The 24,821-nt window shown below is 43.3% G+C and overlaps 1 protein-coding gene across 2 annotated transcripts in view; it reads left to right on the top strand.

The window, feature by feature from the left end:
* Nucleotides 1-24,821, top strand: part of LOC126473326 (luciferin sulfotransferase-like) — a 164,190-nt gene that overhangs the window by 88,977 nt on the left and 50,392 nt on the right. The window contains exon 1 of one of the 2 annotated variants that reach the window (XM_050100311.1): nt 9,503-9,797. The exons of the other annotated variant lie outside the window; for it this stretch is intronic. Coding sequence (XP_049956268.1) covers nt 9,518-9,797 — 280 coding nt within the window. The 5' untranslated portion in view covers nt 9,503-9,517. Of the gene's footprint in view, nt 1-9,502; nt 9,798-24,821 lie in introns of those variants that run through there. 2 annotated transcript variants of the gene reach the window in all.

Genomic DNA, 24,821 nt, shown 5'->3' on the forward strand with positions numbered 1-24,821 from the left:
ATTCGAATCGAGAACATCTGCCAACATGAGTAACGTAGAAGTAAATATCCTCGGAGTAATGAAGCACTTAAATCACTTAACAATAGCAAGCCTTCCGCTGCAGCCTGGAACCGCAAGACCGCTACGGTCGCAGGTTCGAATCCTGCCTCGGGCATGGATGTTTGTGATGTCCTTAGGTTAGTTAGGTTTAACTAGTTCTAAGTTCTAGAGGACTAATGACCTCAGCAGTTGAGTCCCATAGTGCTCAGAGCCATTTGAGCCAATAGCAAGCCTTCTGATCCAGATTGTATACCAGTTAGGTTCCTTTCAGAGTATGCTGATGCATTAGCTTCGTACTTAACAATCATATACAACCGTTCGCTCGACGAAAGATCCGTACCCAAAGACTGCAAAAAAATGGTTCAAATGGCTCTGAGCACTATGGGACGCAACTGCTGAGGTTATTAGTCACCTAGTTAAACCTAACTAATCTAAGGACATCACAAACATCCATGCCCAAGGCAGTATTCGAACCTGCGACCGTAGCGGTCTTGCGGTACCAGACTACAGCGCCTTTAACCGCACGGCCACTTCGGCCGGCCCCCAAAGACTGCAAAAGTGCACAGGTCACGCCAATATTCAAGAAAGGTAGTAGGAGTAATCCACTATATTACAGGCCCATATCGTTAACGTCGATATGCAGCAGGATTCTGGAACATACACTCCTGGAAATTGAAATAAGAACACCGTGAATTCATTGTCCCAGGAAGGGGAAACTTTATTGACACATTCCTGGGGTCAGATACATCACATGATCACACTGACAGAACCACAGGCACATAGACACAGGCAACAGAGCATGCACAATGTCGGCACTAGTACAGTGTATATCCACCTTTCGCAGCAATGCAGGCTGCTATTCTCCCATGGAGACGATCGTAGAGATGCTGGATGTAGTCCTGTGGAACGGCTTGCCATGCCATTTCCACCTGGCGCCTCAGTTGGACCAGCGTTCGTGCTGGACGTGCAGACCGCGTGAGACGACGCTTCATCCAGTCCCAAACATGCTCAATGGGGGACAGATCGGGAGATCTTGCTGGCCAGGGTAGTTGACTTACACCTTCTAGAGCACGTTGGGTGGCACGGGATACATGCGGACGTGCATTGTCCTGTTGGAACAGCAAGTTCCCTTGCCGGTCTAGGAATGGTAGAACGATGGGTTCGATGACGGTTTGGATGTACCGTGCACTATTCAGTGTCCCCTCGACGATCACCAGTGGTGTACGGCCAGTGTAGGAGATCGCTCCCCACACCATGATGCCGGGTGTTGGCCCTGTGTGCCTCGGTCGTATGCAGTCCTGATTGTGGCGCTCACCTGCACGGCGCCAAACACGCATACGACCATCATTGGCACCAAGGCAGAAGCGACTCTCATCGCTGAAGACGACACGTCTCCATTCGTCCCTCCATTCACGCCTGTCGCGACACCACTGGAGGCGGGCTGCACGATGTTGGGCCGTGAGCGGAAGACGGCCTAACGGTGTGCGGGACCGTAGCCCAGCTTCATGGAGACGGTTGCGAATGGTCCTCGCCGATACCCCAGGAGCAACAGTGTCCCTAATTTGCTGGGAAGTGGCGGTGCGGTCCCCTACGGCACTGCGTAGGATCCTACGGTCTTGGCGTGCATCCGTGCGTCGCTGCGGTCCGGTCCCAGGTCGACGGGCACGTGCACCTTCCGCCGACCGCTGGCGACAACATCGATGTACTGTGGAGACCTCACGCCCCACGTGTTGAGCAATTCGGCGGTACGTCCACCCGGCCTCCCGCATGCCCACTATACGCCCTCGCTCAAAGTCCGTCAACTGCACATACTGTTCACGTCCACGCTGTCGCGGCATGCTACCAGTGTTAAAGACTGCGCTGGAGCTCCGTATGCCACGGCAAACTGGCTGACACTGACGGCGGCGGTGCACAAATGCTGCGCATCTAGCGCCATTCGACGGCCAACACCGCGGTTCCTGGTGTGTCCGCTGTGCCGTGCGTGTGATCATTGCTTGTACAGCCCTCTCGCAGTGTCCGGAGCAAGTATGGTGGGTCTGACACACCGGTGTCAATGTGTTCTTTTTTACATTTCCAGGAGTGTATATTGTCTTCGAACATTATGAATTACGTGGAAGAAAACGGTCTATTGACACACAGTCAAAATGGGTTTAGAAAACATCGTTCCTGTGAGACGCAACTATCTCTTTATTCACATGAAGTGTTGAGTGCTGTTGACAGGGGATTTCAGATCGGTTCCGTATTTCCGAATTTCCGGAAGGCTTTTGACACGGTACCACACAAGCGGCTCGTAGTGAAATTTGCTTGCTTATGGAATATCGTCTCAGTTACGTGACTGGATCTGTGATTTCCTGTCAGAGAGGTCACAGTTCGTAGTAACTGACGGAAAGTCATCGAGTAAAACAGAAGTGATTTCTGGCGTTCCCCAAGATAGTGTTATAGGACCTTTGCTGCTCCTTACCTATATAAACGATTTGGGAGACAATCTGAGCAGCCGTCATCGGTTGTTTTCAGAAAACGCTGTCGTTTATCGACTAATAAAGTCATCAGAAGACCAAAACAAACTGCAAAACGATTAAGAAAAGATATCTGAATGGTGCGAAAAGTGGCAGTTGACCCTAGATAACGAAAAGTGTGAGGTCATCCACATGAGTGTTAAAAGGAACTCGTTAAACTTCGGTTACACGATAAATCAGTCTAATCTAAAAGCTGTAAATTCAACTAATTACCTAGGAATTACAATCGCGAACAACTTGAATTGGAAGAAACACATAGAAAATGTTGTGAGGAAGGCTAACCAAAGACTGCGTTTTATTGGCAGGACGCTTAGAAAATGTAACAGAGCTACTAAGGAGACTGCCTACACTACGCTTGTCCGTCCTCTTTTAGAATACTGCTACGCGGTGTGGGATCCTTACCAGATAGGGCTGTCAGAGTACATCGAAAAAGTTCAGAGAAAGGCAGCACGTTTTGTATTATCGTGAAATATGCGAGAGAGTGTCACAGAAATGATACAGGATTTGAGGTGGACATCATTAAAAGAAAGGCGTTTTTCGTTGCGACGGAATCTTCTCACGAAATTCCAACCACCAACTTTCTCCTCCGAATGCGAAAATATTTTGTTGACACCCACCTACATAGGGAGGAACGATCACCACGATAAAATAAATCAGAGCTCGTACGGAAAGATACAGGTGTTCGTTCTTTCCGCGCGCTAAACGAGATTGGAATAATAGAGAACTGTGAAGGTGGTTCGATCAACCCTCTGCCAGGTACTTAATTGTGATTTGCAGAGTATACATGTAGATGTAGATGCAGAAAAAACCACAGCTGAACTAGCAGACTTGGCTAGCAATTGCGTTCATATTCACCTATGCATTTGTCTCGGAGTTTCCATGTTTTTGTCCAGCCCCTGTATTTGGAAGTCCCCACCTAATTGGACGCAAGTTTTACCCACGACCTACCGTACATTGCGTATCGTTGCGGAATGTGGGGCTCAGGCACATTTTGCTGCTGACCTGAGATGACATCTAAAGCTCTAGGATGGTCCAAATGGATTGGTCGAATACGGACTGCACCTTGGTCTCCGACGTCACCTGACCTCGAGCCCCTGGATTTTTCCGTCTGGGGTCATCTCAGAAGTAAAGTGTACAGCGCTCATGCTCATGCGGTATAAGGACTGGAGCAGCGAACTGCACAGTCCGTCAAGATTTACGAGAAGATCCGAGGGTGTTTGAAAGCGCTCATTACTCACTGCACAGACCACTGGAGTATTTCCTCCAGATGTGGGAACGACACGTGCAACAACTCCTTCAACATGTACGGGTGTACAGTAATTTGTAACACATACCGCCACAGTCTAATATACACAGTCGTGACATTCACTGCTGTGAAAGTTGCTAACCGTCTAACAGTTGGAACGACACTATGCCCCTAGCCACGAGAAAGCCAGACGTAAGATGTTTGCTTTTAATTACTTTTCCACTTACCTAACGGACTAGTTACATTTTTTCCTTTCAAACGTTAGTAAATTATCAGGGACCATGAATAATCGTCAAACAAATCTAAAAACAGCCGAATCTCACTGATTCAGTGACATATGCTACAACTTATTCAAGTTTCGAATATGCGTATAACTGCCGCTCCGCTGAAAGCAAGAGAATGTAAACACATATTTAATGGATGAGAAGGATTTATTTCTGTTGTCTATTCTTATTATAACAGTCACTTTTCTTGAAACGCAACAATTCTGTATGGAGTCTAATGGCTCGCAAATTTTTATACTCGACTCGACGTTCAAATATATGAAATTTCTTGAAAATGTAGTTACTTTTGCTTCAAAAGCGAATTTTTTGAAGATTCTTGGCGTTTGTCGCTCAGATGTAGCAAAAATTGTGGAACTGGTTTTCTGTACTGGCAAAATAGCTTTATTGCTTTTGACGTTTTATTATCAAAAAATGTTCAAATGTGTGCGAAATCTTATGGGACTTAACTGCTAAGGTCATCAGTCCCTAAGCTTACACTCTACTTAACCTAAATTATCCTAAGGACAAACACACACACCCATGCCCGAGGGAGGACTCGAACCTCCGCCGGGACCAGCAGCACAATCCATGACTGCAGCGCCTGAGACCGCTCGGCTAATCCCGCGCGGCATTTTATTATCACGTCTGTGCGGTTTCCCTTTAGACTACGGTTACGTTGGCCCATCTGGTACGTTAAATAATGTACGTATTGATTTCCATACAAGTTCCCTGTGTTTTGCTTTCACGGATTTGGCTGGAAGCATATCGAGCGAAATTTCATTTTATTGCGCAGCTATACGACCTCTTTCGATTGTTTACCAGTCACTTTTTTGTTCTTAAAACGAAGTGACTATCTTCAGTAAATGTCTGTGGCGTACGAGAGAATCGTAAGCAAACTATCATGTAATGTACCGTTTTGTACCACCCAGGATCCTTAGGAAACTAAAAAGAGACAAATATGGTGTAACTATTTTGTTACTCCCAATTTTTATTGTGCTATATACGCTCACTATTGTAGAAACTGTGTTACAAATCGATATAAACGACACTATTCGCATACATCCAATATCGTATTGTTCGCTTGGAGCGCTGCTGTCGTAATGTATTACAAAAACTGTGTATAACATGCTGAAATAGTATTGCATCTCTTGTTAAGCTAGGCCTTCTGCGAAATTTGAGCCGAATCAGACGGGGAATTTGTCTAAAAGTTCACATTTCAAATACATTTGTACTCCAATTAGGATAATAGTTCGTATTAAAACTAGAGTCGGTTTGCAATCACACATCCTCAACTACCTCGCAAACAGCTAGTATGCGATCCCACGTTTACTGGAACGCTTTTCCTTCTGTTATCGTATCCTTGCACCTGTGTCAGTTTCCGCTACTGTGATGGACCGTGTACACACGTTGATTACATGATGATGTTACAAATATTGAGGGATGATGGAGAATAGTAAATTTGTGATTTGAGGTAGGGACCCTAGTCTGGAAACGACGGAGTCGAAAGGTATAAGCGAAAATCGACTCAAGTTCCACCTTAGCCTCGCGCAGCTCTCAAACTAAGGCCCTCAACTTCCGAACCGTCATCATGAAATTTACAATTCCCGTTGAACACTCCCCAGAGCCCTAAGATAATATTTCCTGTTGATGGACAAGTAATGGCGCACGGGAGTTCATGTCAGGCAGACCGAAAATCTCAAGTCTACAGTACTGTGATAATGGATTCAATTTACCCGAACAAGTTCCACAAGCTGTTACATTTACAACACTAATTGAAAATTACGTCCCCCAGCGTCAATACAGGCTCGGCATCCTAATATCCTCGGCGTCTTTTGAAGAGAGTCGCAGGCACTGAGAATTCTTGCCAGGAGAACTACTTCAGCCTCGGTAGGCGTCTCGTACACAAGAACAAATCAAGTGCAGTGAGATCTGCTGTACGTGCCGGCCAGGAAACAGGACCTGCTCTATCTTTCCACCTAACAGTGGACTTCTGGTCCAGATGTTGACGAACCGCCAGTTCAAAGTGAGGTGGGATTCAATGATTATAAAGAATCCGCCTCGATTGCAAATAGAAACTGGATGTTGACCTAGGTTTCGGCGCGGATAACCACGCCGTCTTCGGAACACACTAGAACTACAAACTGCCTAAAGAGGCGTGGTCCAACATTAATGCAGAACGCCCGAAAGGGCAAAAGACTCTCATAAAATGTAAAATAAACGGTACGTGTGTTCCATGTCAATAGCTGTACTTAGCTCAAACGTCAGAAGCGTGCTTCGTCACCCCAGCCAACGTTCGGTGGGCCGCGGGCTCTCTGGTAAACTGGCTGGGGTGACGAAGCACGCTTCTGACGTTTGAGCTAAGTAGAGCTATTGACATGGTGCACACGTACCGTTTATTTTACATTTTATGAGAGTCTTTTGCCCTTTCGGGCGTTATTAATGTTGGACCACGCCTCTTTAGGCAGTTTGTAGATTTAGTGTGTTCCGAAGACGGCGTGGTTATCCGCGCCGAAACCTAGGTCAACATCCGGTTTCTATTTGCAATCGAGGCGGATTCTTTATAATCATTAAATTATTCACGATTGCTGACGCGCTGCAATGTTAAAAGCTCTCGAGGTGGGATTCCAACATGCTGAAACCCATCCGTTGGCGGATAAGAAGTGCTAATCGGGATTGCCTACCCTTTAGTCTTAGCAATAACAGTACCGGTACGTGTGTTCCACTGTCAGATGTTTCACTTACTGCTTTCGGCTCGGTCGCTTCCAGACCAGTGTCCCTTACCTTTAACTGATACATTTGCCCTTCTCCATAACCCTTGAAAATTTGTAACATTACCACGGACACGAATAATTGGGATGAAAGAAATGGAAAGAAAACGGAATCAGAAAGAGATAGGAAGGAAATAATGACGTCCAGCCGCACAGGACATTGCGGCAATGCAACGGGGACAATTGAAAATTTGTGCCGGATTGGGACTCGAACCCTGATGGTCCTCGTACCTAGAGCAGTTGTGTTAACCGCTTTTTTTCTTTATTTAGAGGGAAGAACTGATAACAGCAGGTATTACATAAATGGTATAACAAATAAGAGACATAAACTGCTTCTTTCAGTACAAAACAATAAAGCATCGCATTTCTCTTTGTGAGTTAAGCGCTGTCAGGCTTGGCTAGCACTTGGATGGGTGGCTGTACGGGTCTGCCGAGTGCTGTTGCAGCAGGGTGCATGCAGCCCTTGTGAGGCCAGTCGAGGAGCTGCTTGACTGAGAAGTAGCGGCTCAGGTCAAGAAAACTGACAACGCCCAGGAGTGCGGTATGCTGGCCACATGCCCCTCCATATTCGCAGCCAGTGACGCACATAGCTGAGGATGACCCGGCGGTCGGTCGAAACGGGTGGGCCTTCCGAGGCCTGTTCTGACGGAGTTTTCTCTCTTCGTGGGAATGTTCCTCGCCGATCCTATTGTGCCTTGTGTTCCAGCCGGGCACGTCTTCACGTGTGGTGGTGGAGCCGATCCATTGTCCTGGTCCTTTTCGGAATCATCATATGTAGCAATTACAATTCCCAACCAGTTACACCCCAACTGCAGGGGATGAAGCAGCGCATTGCCTTAAAAAATCAGCGTTATGCCTCAGCCCTGTGGACACGCTTTTGGTCACACCAAAATTCCCAGTTACCCGGTCACCGCACCGTAATGACCCCGGCCCATTAACCTTCTATTCGCAGTTTTCTGATTGTCGTAGAAGTTCTTGTGCGTCCCCAATGAAACTTTTTCATCAAACAGACACGGCGCCAATAGAATTATAGATATGAGTGATGACACTTCTGTCGGTCGCGTCTGACAGAACAGATACCATTCATATCTATAAATCATCACGGAATAACACTGTATGCCGGCCATGGTGGCCGAGCGGTTCTAGGCGCTTCAGTCCGGATCCGCGCGACTGCTACGGTCGCAGGTCCGAATCATGCCTCGGGCATGGATGTGTGTGATGTCCTTAGGTTAGTTAGGTTTAAGTAGTTCTAAGTTCTAAGAGACTGATGACCTCAGATGTTAAGTCCCATAGTGCTCAGAGCCATTTGAACCTTTTTTTTTTTAATAATACTGTATACTGCGTGACAATTATTGAATTATACGAAAAAGAGTAAATTAATTAGGAACTACGTTGTGCACACACTTCATTCAACATGTAAACGTCACTGCAGATATTCGGATTTAGGTTATGACGTGTTCGATATGCTTATCATCATTAGCAATGATGTGGCGCAGACGAATAGCGGAATTCTGCAGGATCCGCTCATGTATCGGAACACTGACGATGGACCTTCTGAATGGATATTTTCAGCTCAGCAATGATTCTGGGGTTATTGCTGCACACCTTGTCTTTAATAAAGCCCCACAAAAAGGAGTTGCATGTGTTAAGATCCGGAGAATAGGCGGCTAATCGAGGTCCATGCCAGTGGCCTCTGGGTACCCCAGAGCCAGAATGCTGTCCTCAGAGTGCTCCATCAAACACTCACCCGCTTCGTTGCGGTCGAGCCCCGTCTTTCATGAACCACATCTTATCGAAATCAGGGTCATTTTGGATAATGGGGATGAAATCATCTTCCAAAACCTTCACATACCATTAGGTAGTTAGTCACCGTGCCATGAAGGAATATCAAATGTGTGTGAAATCTTATGGGACTTAATTGCTAAGGTCATCAGTCCCTAAGCTTACACACTACTTAACCTAAATTATCCTAAGGACTAACACACACACACACCCATGCCCGAGGGAGGACTCGAACCTCCGCCGGACCAGCCGAACAGTCCATGACTGCAGCGTCCCAGACCGCTCGGCTAATCCCGCGCGGCGAAGGAATACCGCACCGATTATTCCGTGATTGGACATTCCACCCCACACGGTCACCCGTTGAGGGTGAAGAGACTTCTCGATCGCGAAATGCGGATTCCAAGTCCCCCAAATGCGCCAATTTTGATTATTGACGAACCCATCCAAATGAAAGTGGGCATCGTCGTTAAACGAAAACATACAGCGCATACTAGTTCCCATCATGCCCTGCGACCAACCGTGCAGTTTGAACGTCCTAACGCAAACCGCTCAGAAGTTATGACGATTTTATCTTATGTAGTTCAATAATTATCACCCTCTACGTTCTTCTCAAATGGGCGTCCAAAATGGCAGCATGCGTCTCCTAGCCTTAAACCGGCCCTGAGTGGATCAATGTCGCTGCCGATACCTGGCGTCACGAACGACACTGACTGAAACCGTTACGAAGCCGGGTATCCAACGAAATTAAACGTAAAACAGCGAATCACTGTTTGTGGAGCGGTGATTCAGTGACGTAAGTGAACAGAGGTGCGCGGGCTGGGGTGACAGTTACGGTGCTGTGGAGAAGGCTGTACAGCGGTCTCGTCGAGCGGAGCAAGGTCAGCAGAGACCGCGCACAGCCAAATGGGCCCCCGGCCGGCGCGGCTCTGCATTGTCGCTGCGCCTTCCGTCCGGTACGTGTGGATACCAGACGACGACATGACGCGCCTGCAATATTCTGAGCTGGAAGGCGAGCTCGGCCGCATCGCCGCCAGAGACTTCACCTCGCAGTTCCGCGGCGGATACGTTCGGGCGGAACCGTGTGGCGCCGTCCTCCCCAAATACTACACGGAATTCGGCGACCGCATTCTGGACATGACCGTCCACACTGATGACCACTGGATCGTCAGCTTTCCCAAGAGCGGTGAGTTGTCGCGCTGCGTCGCACCTCCACCACCGGCGAGATCGGTAGAAGACGATTATTTTTTGTAATAAGCGCCATTATTACTATCGTCACAGGATTAGAGGTGGTTTCGATTACCACCATAAAAAGTTACGGGATTAATTTCTTCTTTGTGAGTAATCCTGGTAAACCTTGAAATCCCTGCGTCACTTCCGTAGAGCCTCTAGACGAGCCAAAACTAAATCGCGTGGCCCATTGATAAAGTGAAAATGACGATGATAACATTCCTCGTAGCCTCACTCTCCCTGTTGCGGAAATCCAAATAATGTTGTGAGCATTAGGGGATGTTGACAGTGTGGCATATGGATCTGTGGATGGGTCCAGGGAGCGTGCACGGATAGCCGAAATGGTTAAGGCCGCAGCTCGCGATAAGCGGGAAATCCAGGTCTGAGTAAAGGTCTGGAACAAATTTTCATGTGTCAGTGATAGGTAATATATCTACACCTACTACAGTTGAAGGCAAGGAATTCGCAACAAGTGAATAACATATGTAAACTGAAGATGAGCTACACCATATTGTTTCAGATCTTCTAGCGCGTGATACGGTGCTGTGGTGGGTACGGTGATTTCCTGCACTACAACCACGTATCTGCATAGCAACAAAAAATTAATTACTGAACTTTATTTTTACGAGATATTAGTTAAAACTTTATGACTACCTCTCGTACGTACCTAAAAAATTTAAAATGTTGTGTTTTGCACCTTTGTTAAAATTACAGTCTCTGTCACATTTATTAACACAATTACATACATCCATACAAACTGAAAACTGTAGATACGCTTCTACTGTTTCTATAAAATGCTTTTCTAAAGATAATTAAGATACACTCAAATGGCTTGAACTAATAACTCATAAAATATAGTATTCTTGTAATAAAAACTCTATTTTAGTTTCAAATTCTGGATTAAAATTGAAAGTTAAACATTGTTGTTCATCTGTTGTTAAAAGTATCTCCATAAAAATTTTATGGTTCCTTTTAACGGTTCAGTGTCTCAGTCTCGAACACCTTATAGGATCACTTTGTCGTCGGGCTGTCTGTCCGTCTGTTAAGATTCCTTCTTCTCAGGAAGAGGCAGAGATATGACGTTGAAATTTATCTCAAATGCTAAGGTCTACGGTTCCTTACCGGTGCATAAATTTATCCTTCTAAATCAATGCAATCCAAAAACATGGCCATTTATGTCATATGTTTTTATACTTGCAAACTCATCAAAACCTATGTAGGCCTACATACTTAAGTTCCTACGGAGCCCTCAAAGCACGAGTCCTTCTCGCAGTGGTCCTGTTTTTTAGTTATAGTAACTATTTCTGTGAGATACAAAAAAGTAATACTTTATATGTGGACACTCTATACGCCGTCATTTTAATATATTCTGTATAAATAATGCCTGTGTAAATAGGTGCTACAGAAGAAATAATACGTGACAGGAATAACTTTAGGTTACTTATAGAAAACGCAAACTATGAAGAAGATGCGCCAAAACCTCGACCCAAGAGAGTGTGGACAGATGAGCAGAGACGAGCAGTTGGCGAGAAAATGAAGAAGTACTGGGAAGAACGGAAGAAAAAGAAACACCATAAGTCTTAAGTTGTATGCGGTCCATAGCTGGCCAAATTCATAATTAAAAAAAAAATGCCTGTGTAGGTGGCATGTCATTTGATTCATGCTGGCGACATTCAGTTTTCACTCGACGATAACCTAAGAAGCCGAATGCTGTTTCGTGAACAAATAAAGATAATATTCCAGAACACGAGGAAATGTTTCTGATATAATATCCAAGGTTTTTTCTTTATAAGAATGACTTTCGGAAATCGCCTGTAGCTGGAGTATTCAGCCACGCGTAAATGTCGTATGAAACAGCAACATGGGAGACTCCCTCGTTTCTATTGACAATATGCGACGGATACGTATAAGAGAACGTGTTCCGCATTCGCTCGACGCCATTCACTTGTAGCACTGTTGCCCGAACCCGGAGATAGTAGCGTATAGTCAGAGTTATTACCCCCTTTCGCTTGCTTGGCTACAGAAGTTTTCGTGCATTTTGCGATCATTGAAACGAAGCAGTTCCATGAAATCTGTATAAAGTGATCATTCTACGCGTTAATTACTTAATTTCGTTTTATTCTCACTTTTAGTTTGTGGACTACAGAGCAGTAACGGTAGTTCTGTCTATATTGGTATGTGATAACTTCTGTGATTGCCGTTCCTGTCGTTCTTAGAGATGTCCATTCCTCGTCAATCGAATTGGCTTCTGGGGTACTCACCATAGCGGTATCTATAGCTCCAGAGAACTTCTAACGCGTCTCATCATTTCACGGTATTTCAGTTTACCACTTCTTTGCACGTGGATTCTTCCTACGATTCTCTTAAATTTCAACCTACTTTGAACATTACTAAATTGTAATCTGTGTGTATATTAGCTCCTGGATACGCCAACATTAGATTTCGTACTCTCTGTCTGACCAGGATGTAGTCCAACTGAAATCTTCCGGTGTCTCTAAGCTTTTTCCAAGTATATATCTTCCTCTTGCGATTCTTGAACAATGTATTCGCTATTACTAGTGGAAACTGGTTGAAGAAGTCAATTAGACTTTCTCCTCTCACATTCCTACCAACAAGCCCATATTATCACGAGCTCCTTCGTCTATTCCTTTCCTTTTTATTGCGTTCTAATCCCCCGTAAGTGTTAGACAGTCGTCTCCTTTTACACATCGAATTACCGACCAATATCCCTGTACACTTTCTCTACCTTTTCATTCTTGGCTTGTGAGGTCGATGTTTATACCTGAGCCATTATTGCTGGCGTTGGTTTGCTGTCGATTCTGAAGAGAACAGACCCTGTCACTAAAATGGTCGCAGTAACTCACTCTTTGCCCCACCAATTTATAACGAATCCTACTCCCATTGTGTCATTTTCTACCGCTTTTGATATTACCTTAAATTCGTCTGAGTAGAAATACTTATTTTCTTTCCATTTAACTTCGCTGACCTCCCACGATATCTAGATTGAACCTTTGCATTTCCCTCTTTAGATTTGGCAGCTTTCCTACTACGTTCAAACTCCTAAAATTCCACGTTCCGATTTGTAAAATGTTACACGTTCGTTGCTTATTATTTTCCTCATGGTAACGCACTCGACGGTTTTTTAGTTACAGCTCACATGCTTCGTGGATGCACGTTACGTGTCTTCAATACGGTAATTTCCATTGTCTTCTGTACACTCATGCCACTGATCATTGCTAACTTTTCCGCCTTTTACTGGCACTTTCCTAACCCAAGGGCAAGAACTTGCCCTGGGACGCTATGCTTTTCTTCACCCTTTCTGTCAAGGCCATTGGCAGGACTAGGATGATTGCTTACATCGGAAGTCTTTGCCCACCATTACTGACTACTTTTTTATTCAAAAACAGTGGCTTGGTTGCATCCCGGGGACCCAGGACGTTCTGATTATTAGTAAAGAACGCTATCCCTAGACCACGCCGTGCCATAAAATAATAAAATAGTAACCTCATTGACGTTCTGTATACTACTAGTCGACAGACACCACAGACAGTAAGCGTCACCAACAATTTACTGGTACTCGTTGCATACGTGTCGTTTCACGCGTCGCAATATTGATAAATACTTTTTGATGTTCACTATGTCCGTACCAATGTGTCGTGTATCTCGAAGATCCCTACACCTGTGGACATGAGTACAGTTTGCATGGGTTGAGAACAACAACAGAAAGTGACTATCAACTATGGGCAGACGTCATAACGGCTATGCTATGCGCGGGGAACCGTTCGGCATGAGCGCCGTTATACCGTAAGCTTTCTCTGCTGGCTTCGGTAATTATCTAGCTTTAATATGTTTGTACCAGTTGAGTGTTCTGCTACTACGAAACCGTATTTTCACGTCGGTTTGGAACACTGTCGAAGTGCTACGTTTCGCGGTTTCTTCTTTGTGTCGACGTCTCAAAATCTATCACCAATATTTACTGCAAATTTCTTATTCGTCATTACTTCAGTCACGCTGAAGGAAATACTACAGGGCTTATTTTTGCGAAGCTTTTCCGTAACTTAACACGAACCGGAATATGAACAGTTTAGATAGTACATGCTCATAAACGAGTAACTCAGGAGTATAAGAAGTATCATGTACATTTATTAATACTTCACGCCTAGATTTGAATAGTGACACTAACACGTATCGACTCACTGTTGTTATCGTTCTGTCTGAAATACATAATACTTAGTATGTCATATTGTGCACTTGCTAACTGACAATTGCCCATTCAGACACGATATTTGTACTCAGGCTGTCACATTATCTTTACTACTGACTCGTTTGCTTCTGCGCAGATGCTGTTTCAATGACTATTGTGTACGAGAAAAAATATTGCTACTACTCCGCTTTCGTAAAAGTAATTGACCCATAACATAAATTAATAAGCAACCTTCCACTTCTTCGGTGGAGAAAAAACCACACGCACTATCTGATACATAGTCTACTTAAAAACCATACACTCAGTCTCGTTCAGACTTCCAGGACAAAACATAATATAAAATAAACAGTAATGAATTATAGTAATGAGAGTATTAACTGTTTTATGTAGTGAATGTGAGTGTACGCTTAACTAATCACTGTCCAGATCTATTGTGATAATGAGGGAACGTCATTAGCTCTTGTTATGTCTTGGCACACAGTGTTCACGGAGAAATCTTAGATAGTAGGTGACCTAATGTATTTAATTTAGTTTCAATACATCGTCACAAAGTGATACACAATTTAAAGTTTATCTCTCGTGTAATTGATATTTAATTGGCTGCATTTTTACAAAAATGTAGCACAACGAACCCCTTGAAATATTCTGGTTTTTAAGGTAACACACAAATATTATCGCTGTTGGTAGACTGTTCATTGTATTTAAAGTTTAGCCTGTAAGAATGTTTTAATTAACAGCATGGAAGCTGTCGTCGTAAATCTACAGCATTTGTATAACCATGGATTATCTGTCTATTTATTTTGATATAAGACTAAATGATGTTTCCTACCGTGCACTGTCGAACTTCCGCTGTCTCCGACCGCTGACATGATTAGCGCTGGCAGATAATATGGCGGCGTATTGTCTCAAAAAATTAAATAAATTAGCTGAAAATTTCTTGCTACTCAAAATACAACTGTTCAGTTAAAGACGCAAGTAGGATTTGTGGATGGGATCCAGTAAGATACTTCGTAAAACACACACAACTGTTATCGGTAACAATGTCCACCCAAGCAGTTACTTATTTTAACTGGCGAAGTGCACTTTCCTTTTTAAAACTTTCATTTCAGAACATTGATGTATGCTATGTCCTCACAATAATAGTTCTGATTGGTTTGTCAAGTTCCGAGTTAGTCTGCCTAGCATAAAAGTTCACAAAACATTCACTACACCGCTAGCTTGTCTGCCATAATCCACCTACCTTCTAACGAATTAACTAGCCCTTTAATGTTGAGTGTCGCGATTTCGCATCATACTAATACTGAGCTAATAATTGGAAGGTATACTGTTTTGCAGCGCCAGTACCGGTACCTGCTCAGTCTGCATGAAGCTACTAACGCTACTGACAAATTCTGCATTCTCCTGAGTGTTTCGGGTACTCTAAAGTGTCACGATTTTTATCTTTCGTCTAGAAATTTATTCAGGTATAAGTTCGAAACAGTTCTAGTTCTTCCGATATCTTCTCCTCCTACTTCCTTATCAACAAATTTTACCTCATTCTTCTTTATTCCATCTTCTTCTGGTCTTCTTATCTTCTGCCTCATACTGCCCTCTTCTCCGTCGAATACTTTAGAAACTGAATGTCCACCGGTAAGTTCAATAACTCACTGGAACATGACGCCATTGCATCACCTTCGACAACCTCTTCGTTACGCTAATACACTCTCAAAAATCAGCTTCAGTTCTTTATTTTCCTGTAACAATATTATTCGGCACCCGTTTCGACCCTTTGCCGTCCATTCATTGCCACAAAAATAATCTTTCGTTCCACAAAATGCGATCCGAGCCCCCCACTAACAAGCTCCCATGTTTCAATCCGTCCTTTTGCTTCCAGCTCCACCTTTCAACTGTCTTCCTGCTCGTATATGATTACAGAGCTAATTTTTATATATTGAGGTATGGTACTAAATTTATAGTAACATTATATAAAATACCACAACAAAGCACATGTTTACAGATAATATTTCATACATGTAATTGAAAGCTGCGTGATTTACAGAAAAGAAATCAGTAAAATCGTATATTACATAACATCCGTACTCAGTAAACGAAAAAAGATACTATTCGAATGGATCTTACAGAGGAGAAAATGCTGCGTTACAGTACATACTGAGATAAAAATTTGGAGTTGTTACAGATTTCAGCAAGATTAATGTAGAAAAACCTTCTTTTTTTTAAATAATTCATCCCTCTAGCATCGTCTGCGTTACTGACGCTTCTCAGGTTGAAATTAGTACTCAGTTGTTTGATTACACATTACATCAATAAAAAGACACCTGAAGTTACTTCGCAAGAGAACACCATGAAAGGTAGATTGGAGTTGTGGTCTCGTCGACGATATGATTGTTAGAGACGGTTGGTTGGTTGGTTTGGGGAAGGAGACCAGACAGCGTGGTCATCGGTCTCATCGGATTAGGGAAGGATGGGGAAGGAAGTCGGCCGTGCCCTTTCAGAGGAACCATTTGCCTGGAGTGATTTAGGGAAATCACTGTTAGAGACGAAGCAAAAGTTCGGATTGCGAAGCAATCGATCGTGTCTGTTTAAAAGAAACAATCCTGGCATTTCTCTTTAGACATTTAGGGTATTACGGAACACCTAAATCTGTATGGTAAGATAGGGATCTCAATTACTTTAATTTGCGACACAATGGATTAGATGGCTACATCTTAAAACTGCTTAAGATCGCCAAATAACAAACATCCGCTTGTAATAACAACTTTCATCGTGTGTTTTGGTAGTGGCCCATCATCATAGTATCAATCAGAAGTAAGCTTCTTGCCGGCCGGTGTGGCATAGCGGTTCTAGGCGCTTCAGTCTGGAACTGCGCGACCGCTGCGGTCGCAGGTTCGAATCCTGCCTCGGGCGTGGGTCTGTGTGATGTCTTTAGGTTTGTTAGGTTTAAGTAGTTCTAAGTTCTAGGGGAATGACGACCTCAGAAGTTATGTCCCATAGTGCTCAGAGCCATTTGAACCATTTGAAGTAAGCTTCCTACACACTGTCCATAATGGATGGCGAACTGGGATTGTGATTGAAATTGGCGATCATTTTGGTGTAATACGCAACCAGTTTCTTGTATGGGCTTTTGATAAGATTTATTTTCTGTATAATTAACTAGTTTTCGAGTCACTGCAGGCTTATTACCAGATGCAGGTGTTACAAGAACATTATCTGGATCATGTGAGCTAGATTCTCTTGTCATAGCACCGCCGGAAATTACAGAAATTTAGTTACTGGCAACGAAAACTTTACGAAACGAGAAAGTTGTTATGTTTGGTTCTCGTTCAGCTGCACTTGGTTTCACACTTATTCATAGTAGGTTAACACTGAATAGTCTGTATGTATTTTTTAATATAATAGATATCACACTTTGTCACATCGCGATGTTTGACTGAAAGACATCTACATCTACATGATTCCTTTGCAATTTTCACAATTAAGCGCTTGGCAGAGTGTTCGTCGAACAACCTTCAAGCTACTTGTCTACCGTTCCACTCTCAAACAGCGCGCAGCAAAAACGAACACTCAGACATTTCCGTGCGAGCTCTGATTTCTCTAATTTAATTATGATGATCATTTCTCCCTACGTAGGTGGGCGCCAACAAAATATTTTCAAAATCCGAGGAGAGAGTTGATGACTGAAATTTAATAAGAAGAACCTGCCGCAGCTAAAAATGCCTTTGTTTTAATAATTGCCACCACCATTCGTAAAATCATATCCGTTGCACTCTCTTTCCTATTTCGCGATAACACAAAACGAGCTGTTCTTCTTAACTTTTTCAATCTCCTCCGTCAAACCTATCTGATGCGGATCCCACACCGCACAGTAATACTCCAGTAGGCGGGGGACAAACGTAGCGTAAGCAGTTTCTTTAGTAGACCTGTTACATTTTCGAAGTGTTCTGCCAATTAATCGCAGTCTTTGGTTTGGTTTCTACACGACATTATCTATGTGATCATTCAAATTTAAGTTATTTGATGGATAAAATCGGCTACTCGATCTCAGCGTACGTTATTCCAGTCTCGCTCTAACACGGCTTCCTGAGGGCATTGCCCGTTACACCCATGGCTTCCTACTACGTCGTGATGATGTCCAGAATGTGACACGTGTGGCGTAACTAATGTGCGCCATATTTCAGTTTAATCAGGTTTCCGAATGAATTTGGAGAGCTCGCCCTGATTTGAAACTACCAGGCAGATTAAAACTGTATACCGGGCCCGGAGTCGAACCCGGAACCTACACTTTCGCGGGCAAATGCTGTACCGACTGAACTTTCTAGGCATGGCTTACGACCAGCCCTCTCAGCTTTAATTTCGCTTCTTTTTCAATCAGACTTGTTTGTCGAAGAGAATGCGCGAGTGACCTGGGTAGCGACATGCCCTTTGTTTTAGATGATATCGGATCAAATGTAATACGGCTTAAAAATTAGAAATGATTTTCTTCCATACTAACTATTTATGAAGGAAAGGGGACTTGCGCAGTCTTGTGTACGTGGATTTTTCTTATTAATCTTAAACTTACATGTCGAATAAGAATTTTATGAGTAGTCTAATTAGCGCTGTTCACTTTGTTCAGCGCCCCAAAACCGAACAATTATCTTTAGCTGAAAAGCAAATGATGATGCGAATATGATAATGTCATCCAATTCATGGGCTATAACGCAAACCTGCTTGACTTTTTTCTCTAGGGTTGAACGTTCCCTCTCCAGCGAGGCTATTGTCGAGAAAATCGTACCCTACTTCTCGGCGTTATCCAAGCGGCGACAAGCCCGTTGACTGCAGAAAATACCCCTTTCGCTACTTCCATTCAAACATGCCACCTACATCTCAAGACGGCATTCATTTCATCAGGCTTACGTGTTCACTAACTAGGTCGAATGTGTGTCGAAAGTTACTGACTTTGCATTTTCTCTTTTCAGTCGGTGTTCTAGGTACAAGCGAGGCTTGCTTTTTATGACGACCAAGGACAGCAAGTGCGATTGGATTGTACCCCTCGAAGGTTAGACTGTAACACTAAGGCACCAGTCCGAGAGAACACAAAACAGAAAAAAAGAAGAAACGTTCATTGTCTGGGCATGTTAAGTGGTCCACAGGGACAGCTCGCGGTTTGCGATGTAAGTGTCGGAGACTGAAAGGGGGACAGCATGTAATCTAAGTAAAGGAACCAAATATGGTTTCGTAGTGTGATGCAAGTCGAAAGCGCTGCCGTAATTTTGTAGAGCAGCGTAGAGTTGTGGCAGTAATGTATGGCGTAAGCCTGGTGCGAGCTTCTGGTCTCGGAGATTTATCTGTGCTTATTGCCAGTAATTTATTCCAACAATTTCTCAAATAGGCCGAGTCGACGCTGTTCCTAACCATTCCGCCAGAGAAAGATGTTGACTCACCGAGGATCGAATACAAAACCCTCAAGTCAGTGGTCAACAGCTCTAGCCGCTAGATCACTGACGCAATTGTAGGCACCTGACTCGCACGTTTAAGGAAGCGTGGTTGAAAACTGGTACGATCTGAAAAAAGTTGTATTGTATGTCGTCATCTGCGGTGTCAAGCTCATTCAGTCACCAATACAAAAGATGTAATTTTCGTTCCATAGATTCATGCTGCGAAGACCTTCAAGGATGTAGAACAGTCATAAGTAGAACAGTTATAAGAAAATATTTGTTAATACGTATTAACAAAAGAGGTGGTATGGTCACGTTCTTTCGAAGGATCCTAAATGAAAACATATTCAAAGGAGTGCAATAACTGACACATACGAGAGCGTGCTGAGAAGTAATGCGTCCCAATTTTCATGTGAAAATTAAAGCTTTTTAAATAAAACAAGCGTTAATAACGTTCTACATCTCCTTTTTTTTTTCATGTGTAAATATTTATTACTCGACATCGTCACCCTTGTGACGAACACATTTCTCCCAACGAGACACCAGTTTGTTGACTCTGTTGACAGGCCTACATATTTTTGTCAAACACCTGTAGATGCAGACGCAGTGATGGAAGCAAGTAATATCAATATGTCGACAGAAGTTTTGAGCCTCAAAGGACCACACATAATCAGTGATGTTTATCAAAGATCTCTGCGTTAAAAACTAAAATTTTCTAAGTCTCGTACGACAGTACTTAACGCAAACGTTTCAAGAGCGATGGATTTCTCGGGACGGTCGAATAGCATGGCCCTCCGGTTCAACTGACGTTAACACCTTAGGCCCAATTTGTACAGAAACGGAGTGGCGTGGACATGTGGCGAGGACGTGCAGCTGTTTTCTGCCACCTCCATGTTAACAAATGGAGAGATTCACATAAAGATGGCGTAGCGGGGACACGTCACTTCGTGGTCCGCGCCACGTCCGTTTAACGTCACGAACGGCGCATCTTCAGGGACGCGTGGCGGTGGCGTCCAAGTAGCGAACTACTGTTTTCATTAAGGGGCTCCAGAAAGGCTCAAAACCATGAAAAGTTCAATTTTTACTTTTTTGCGTTTTCTGAATCTGCAGACTATTACCTTTTAATAGATATATAATTTATTCAATTCCGAAGACTACAACTATTTTTAATTTTTTTTTGAAATTTGTTCTACATGGGCGTGACCCACTGTGGCGCTGTTAAACTGCTGTCAGATGGTGTTATTATTAACGTCCGTGTTCATCAGGTACATTTTAGTGGTTCAAAAAATGGTTCAAATGGCTCTGAGCACTATGGGACTTAACATCTATGGTCATCAGTCCCCTAGAACTTAGAACTACTTAAACCTAACTAACATAAGGACATCACACAACACCCAGCCATCACGAGGCAGAGAAAATCCCTGACCCCGCCGGGAATCGAACCCGGGAACCCGGGCGTGGGAAGCGAGAACGCTACCGCACGACCACGAGATGCGGGCTACATTTTAGTGATGTGAGATAAAGTATGTGTTGTGGCTAACCTGTGATGGTTCAGTATATATCGCTGGTGTGATTATCGATTGTTTCATGTCGTTATCTCGAAAATATTCGTAATTAATTCTGTTTCTTGAGTCTCTGTTTTGTTGAAGTATAATAATGAGTAAAAGTAAAGTTATTATTAATCCTCTGAAGGCTTTTAGGAAAAGGAGAAATGTTGGAAAGCCAAAGGTATGTGTTATAACTGTAAACAATAAAGACGATAACCAAGTGAGTGAACCTAACCTCTCAAGTACACCTGCCCATAGCAGTCAAAGTGGGAAAGAAAATACTTCACAGAAGAAGCTTGGTTCAATGAGTGAAAACTATGAATGTTTTATGGGCGAATCGGATGTGAATGAAATATTTGATATGTCGGTTCTCAAAGGAATTTTTTCAAACTGTGTAAGATGTGTTCATTGTAGTGCAGTTGGTCTGGAACTCTCCATAATAAAGCACGTAGGACTTGCTACTGAAATACAACTGAAATGTGATAAGTGTTCATATATGACCACCTTTTGGAACAGTGTTGCAGTAACTGCAACTGAAAAAAATGGTAGCAAAATCTACGAACACAACAACGAGCGATGCTTGCTTTAGACAAAGAACGCCTTCGGGCTGCAGACAGGGCTGTAAAGAGTCTAGAAATACAAGCAAGAGTAAACAGGAGGAGGAACAAGAGGAAGCTGGAGGAGGAATTTGCAGAGGATGAAGATAATCCATCCTATGGACCTGGAATGCACTAAAAAGTTAATCCAATCTTTGTCGCTCGATTCCCAAAACTTTTATTTTCTCATACTAATTACATGTTTTCTAAGGATCTTCCAAACATATTTGTTTCAAACTTTCAGTAAATGTTACACAGTACCTTCTGCATAATTTAACACAGCCTTTTTCCAAAAAACTGTATATTTTTGAATATATAAATAAAAAATTGCAAAAAAATGTTGTGAATTTTCATTACAATTGAAAAAAAATCATCTTTAATAACTGAACTAAAATTTTGTAAAATCCCTGTGTTAAGTTGTAGCCCATATTCCAATAAATAATCTGTAAAAAGTTCAACTTCCTACCTCAAATACTTTGTGAGGAAAGATGTAATTTATAAGCGTTATTTTAACATTGCAAGTATAGGGCGTTCCGGAGCCCCATAAGCTGAATTATTCGATGTGCCTCAAAAAATTGTTTCGTGTTGAAGCGAAGTTACGTCCATTTCTGACAGTTTTTCAGTTAAAATTTTACTATTCGCGTAAAAATTTGGAATTCACGGTTTTCAGATCCACGCGTTCATGCAATCTCCCTCATTCGATTTTGAAGAAACTATTCGCAAAAAAATTGATTTTGCGACATGTATAGTCTGACATTCAAGCTTGATAGTGAACTGGTTTTATTTTCATTAACGCCCATAGTTACTTCTGAAATAAGTAAACCACCGAAAGCACTCCATCTTCAGGCCACAAGTGGCTGATCGGGACCATCCGACCGCCGTGTCATCCTCAGTTAAGGATGTGGATAGGAGGGACGTGTGGTCGGCTCACCGCTCTCCCGGTCGTTATGATGGTTTTCATTGATTGGGGCCGCTACTATTCGGTCGAGTAGCTCCTCAGTTGGCATTACAAGGCTGAGTGAACCCCGAAAAATGGCAACAGCGCATGACGGCCAGGATGGTCACCCATCCAAGCGCCGGCCACTCGCAACAGCGCTTAACTTCGGTGATCTGACGGGAACCGGTGTATCCACTCACCACCACCTAAAGAGGTGTCTCTAGGTGGTGGTGATCCACTGCGGCAAGGCCATAGCAAGTAAACCACCGAACACATTTTGAGAAGTTTGCAGTGAAGAATGTAGTCGCTGGCCAGTTTACGTTCGGTGGGTTTTAGAACATAGGTCACTGCGTTCTAAATATAACTAACATATCAAAATTGTTTTTAACACTAGAAAGAGACCGATTCTTCTTTCTGGTCGCTAGAAGATAAGTGATACATTTTGACGTTTGACCGTGACGAGCAACGATACGCAATACTCCACGTGATGGCTGTGCCGTAAACAGATTTGGGCTTCTGTTTCTCATTCGTATGCGGCTTATGAAGTCAGTTACAATCGCATTTTACATTAATATAGCATTAAGAGCTATTTTCTTATTACAACTAGCGGTAGACAGTCGTAGATGCATCAGCAGAGTTAGCTATGTACTGCATACGTAAATTTTTCTTGTCTAACAATTTCAACCACGAAACATTGAATAACTATTTTCGCACATATATTGTCGAACAAATGGCGTGTGTTCGAGCGAGCAATGAATGAGAAACGGAATTCTTCTATTGATATAACTAAAGTATTCTGTGTTCTGGATATTTTACCTTTTTGGTTACCTATTTTATGCTTACAAAATAGTTCAAATGGCTCTGAGCACTACGGGACAACATCTGAGGTTATCTATCCCCTAGAACTTAGAACTACTTAAACTTAACTAACCTAAGGACATCACACACATCCATGCCCGAGGCAGGATTCGAACTTGCGACCGTAGCGGCCTCGCAGTTCCAGACTGAAGCGCCTAGAACCGCTCGGCCACACCGGCCGGCTTATGCTTACATATTTCGGCTGTCTTGAAGTAGGCTGAGGTGAAACACCATTTTGCAAAATTTCGTAACAATTATTACACAATTACTTATGTTATCGTTGAAAAAATAGCACTGTTTTTTTTATAAAATTACATTCCATTAGGAAAGTGAAAAGCGCTTGACGACTGTGACATGACTTTCAAAATGATAGAGAGCAAAAATCAATCGTCGTTTCCGTTCTAGCTTTATTAAAGCAGATCCAGATTTCGGCTAGCAACTAGCCATTATAAGCGCAGTATTTTAGAGTTGTTATGCATGCCCTAGTACGTCTACACGTGTTGTTCGGACTCCTGTCACAGGTGTAGACGTACTAGGGCATGCATAACAACTCTAAAATACTGCGCTGATAATGCCTAGTTGCTAGCCGAAATCTGGATCTGCTTTAATAAAGCTAGAACGGAAACGACGATTGATTTTTGCTCTCTACCATTTTGAAAGACTATTTATTTTAGTTTCCTGGTCGCCCAACGCTGAATCTGAGCAGTTACAACGCGGTGCTTCTGAAATATTTCGGTTTTTCTGCCTTACTTAGTGGCAGAAATAGAGCCCAATCTCGTTGCTTTTCACTTTGTCTAACGCAATAGAGAAACACTTTTGAGACATTCTGTAAAAATGCTGGAAAAGCTCGGGAGACACGTTCACTTCCTTCATTACGTAGAATGTGCCAAGAAGTTCAAATGGTTCAAATGGTTCTGAGCACCATGGGACTCAACATGTCAGGTCTTCAGTCCCCTAGAACTTAGAACTACTTAAACCTAACTAACCTAAGGACATCACACACATCCATGCCCGAGGCAGGATTCGAACCTGCGACCGTAGCAGTCACGCGGTTCCGGACTGAAGTGCCTAGAACCGCACGGCCACCGCGGCCGGCGTGCCAAGAAGTACCCAATATTTTCTTCGCTGCTCAACATTTAAAGAGTTACAAGACTTGCTGTGCATCAATATCTTGGTCTGATGAAGACGACATATTATGATTCATTCTAGCACGATCCTCCCACGTCTCTCTGACAGCTCCTCCTCAGTGTGAATTGCTCACATCCCGTCCGTAACCACGTCCCTGACTCGCCGACACCTGGCATCCACGCCACGCCATTTCTATGTGAATTGGCCCTTAGATTCCTGGCTACAGGGACATATAAAGGCACTGGCATATTCCACACTCATCGATAACGTGAACACATTCCAGAAACGTGTGTCCT

The sequence above is a fragment of the Schistocerca serialis genome, chromosome 4, assembly GCF_023864345.2.
Source record: "Schistocerca serialis cubense isolate TAMUIC-IGC-003099 chromosome 4, iqSchSeri2.2, whole genome shotgun sequence".
In the NCBI taxonomy this organism is placed as follows: Eukaryota; Metazoa; Arthropoda; class Insecta; order Orthoptera; family Acrididae; genus Schistocerca; species Schistocerca serialis.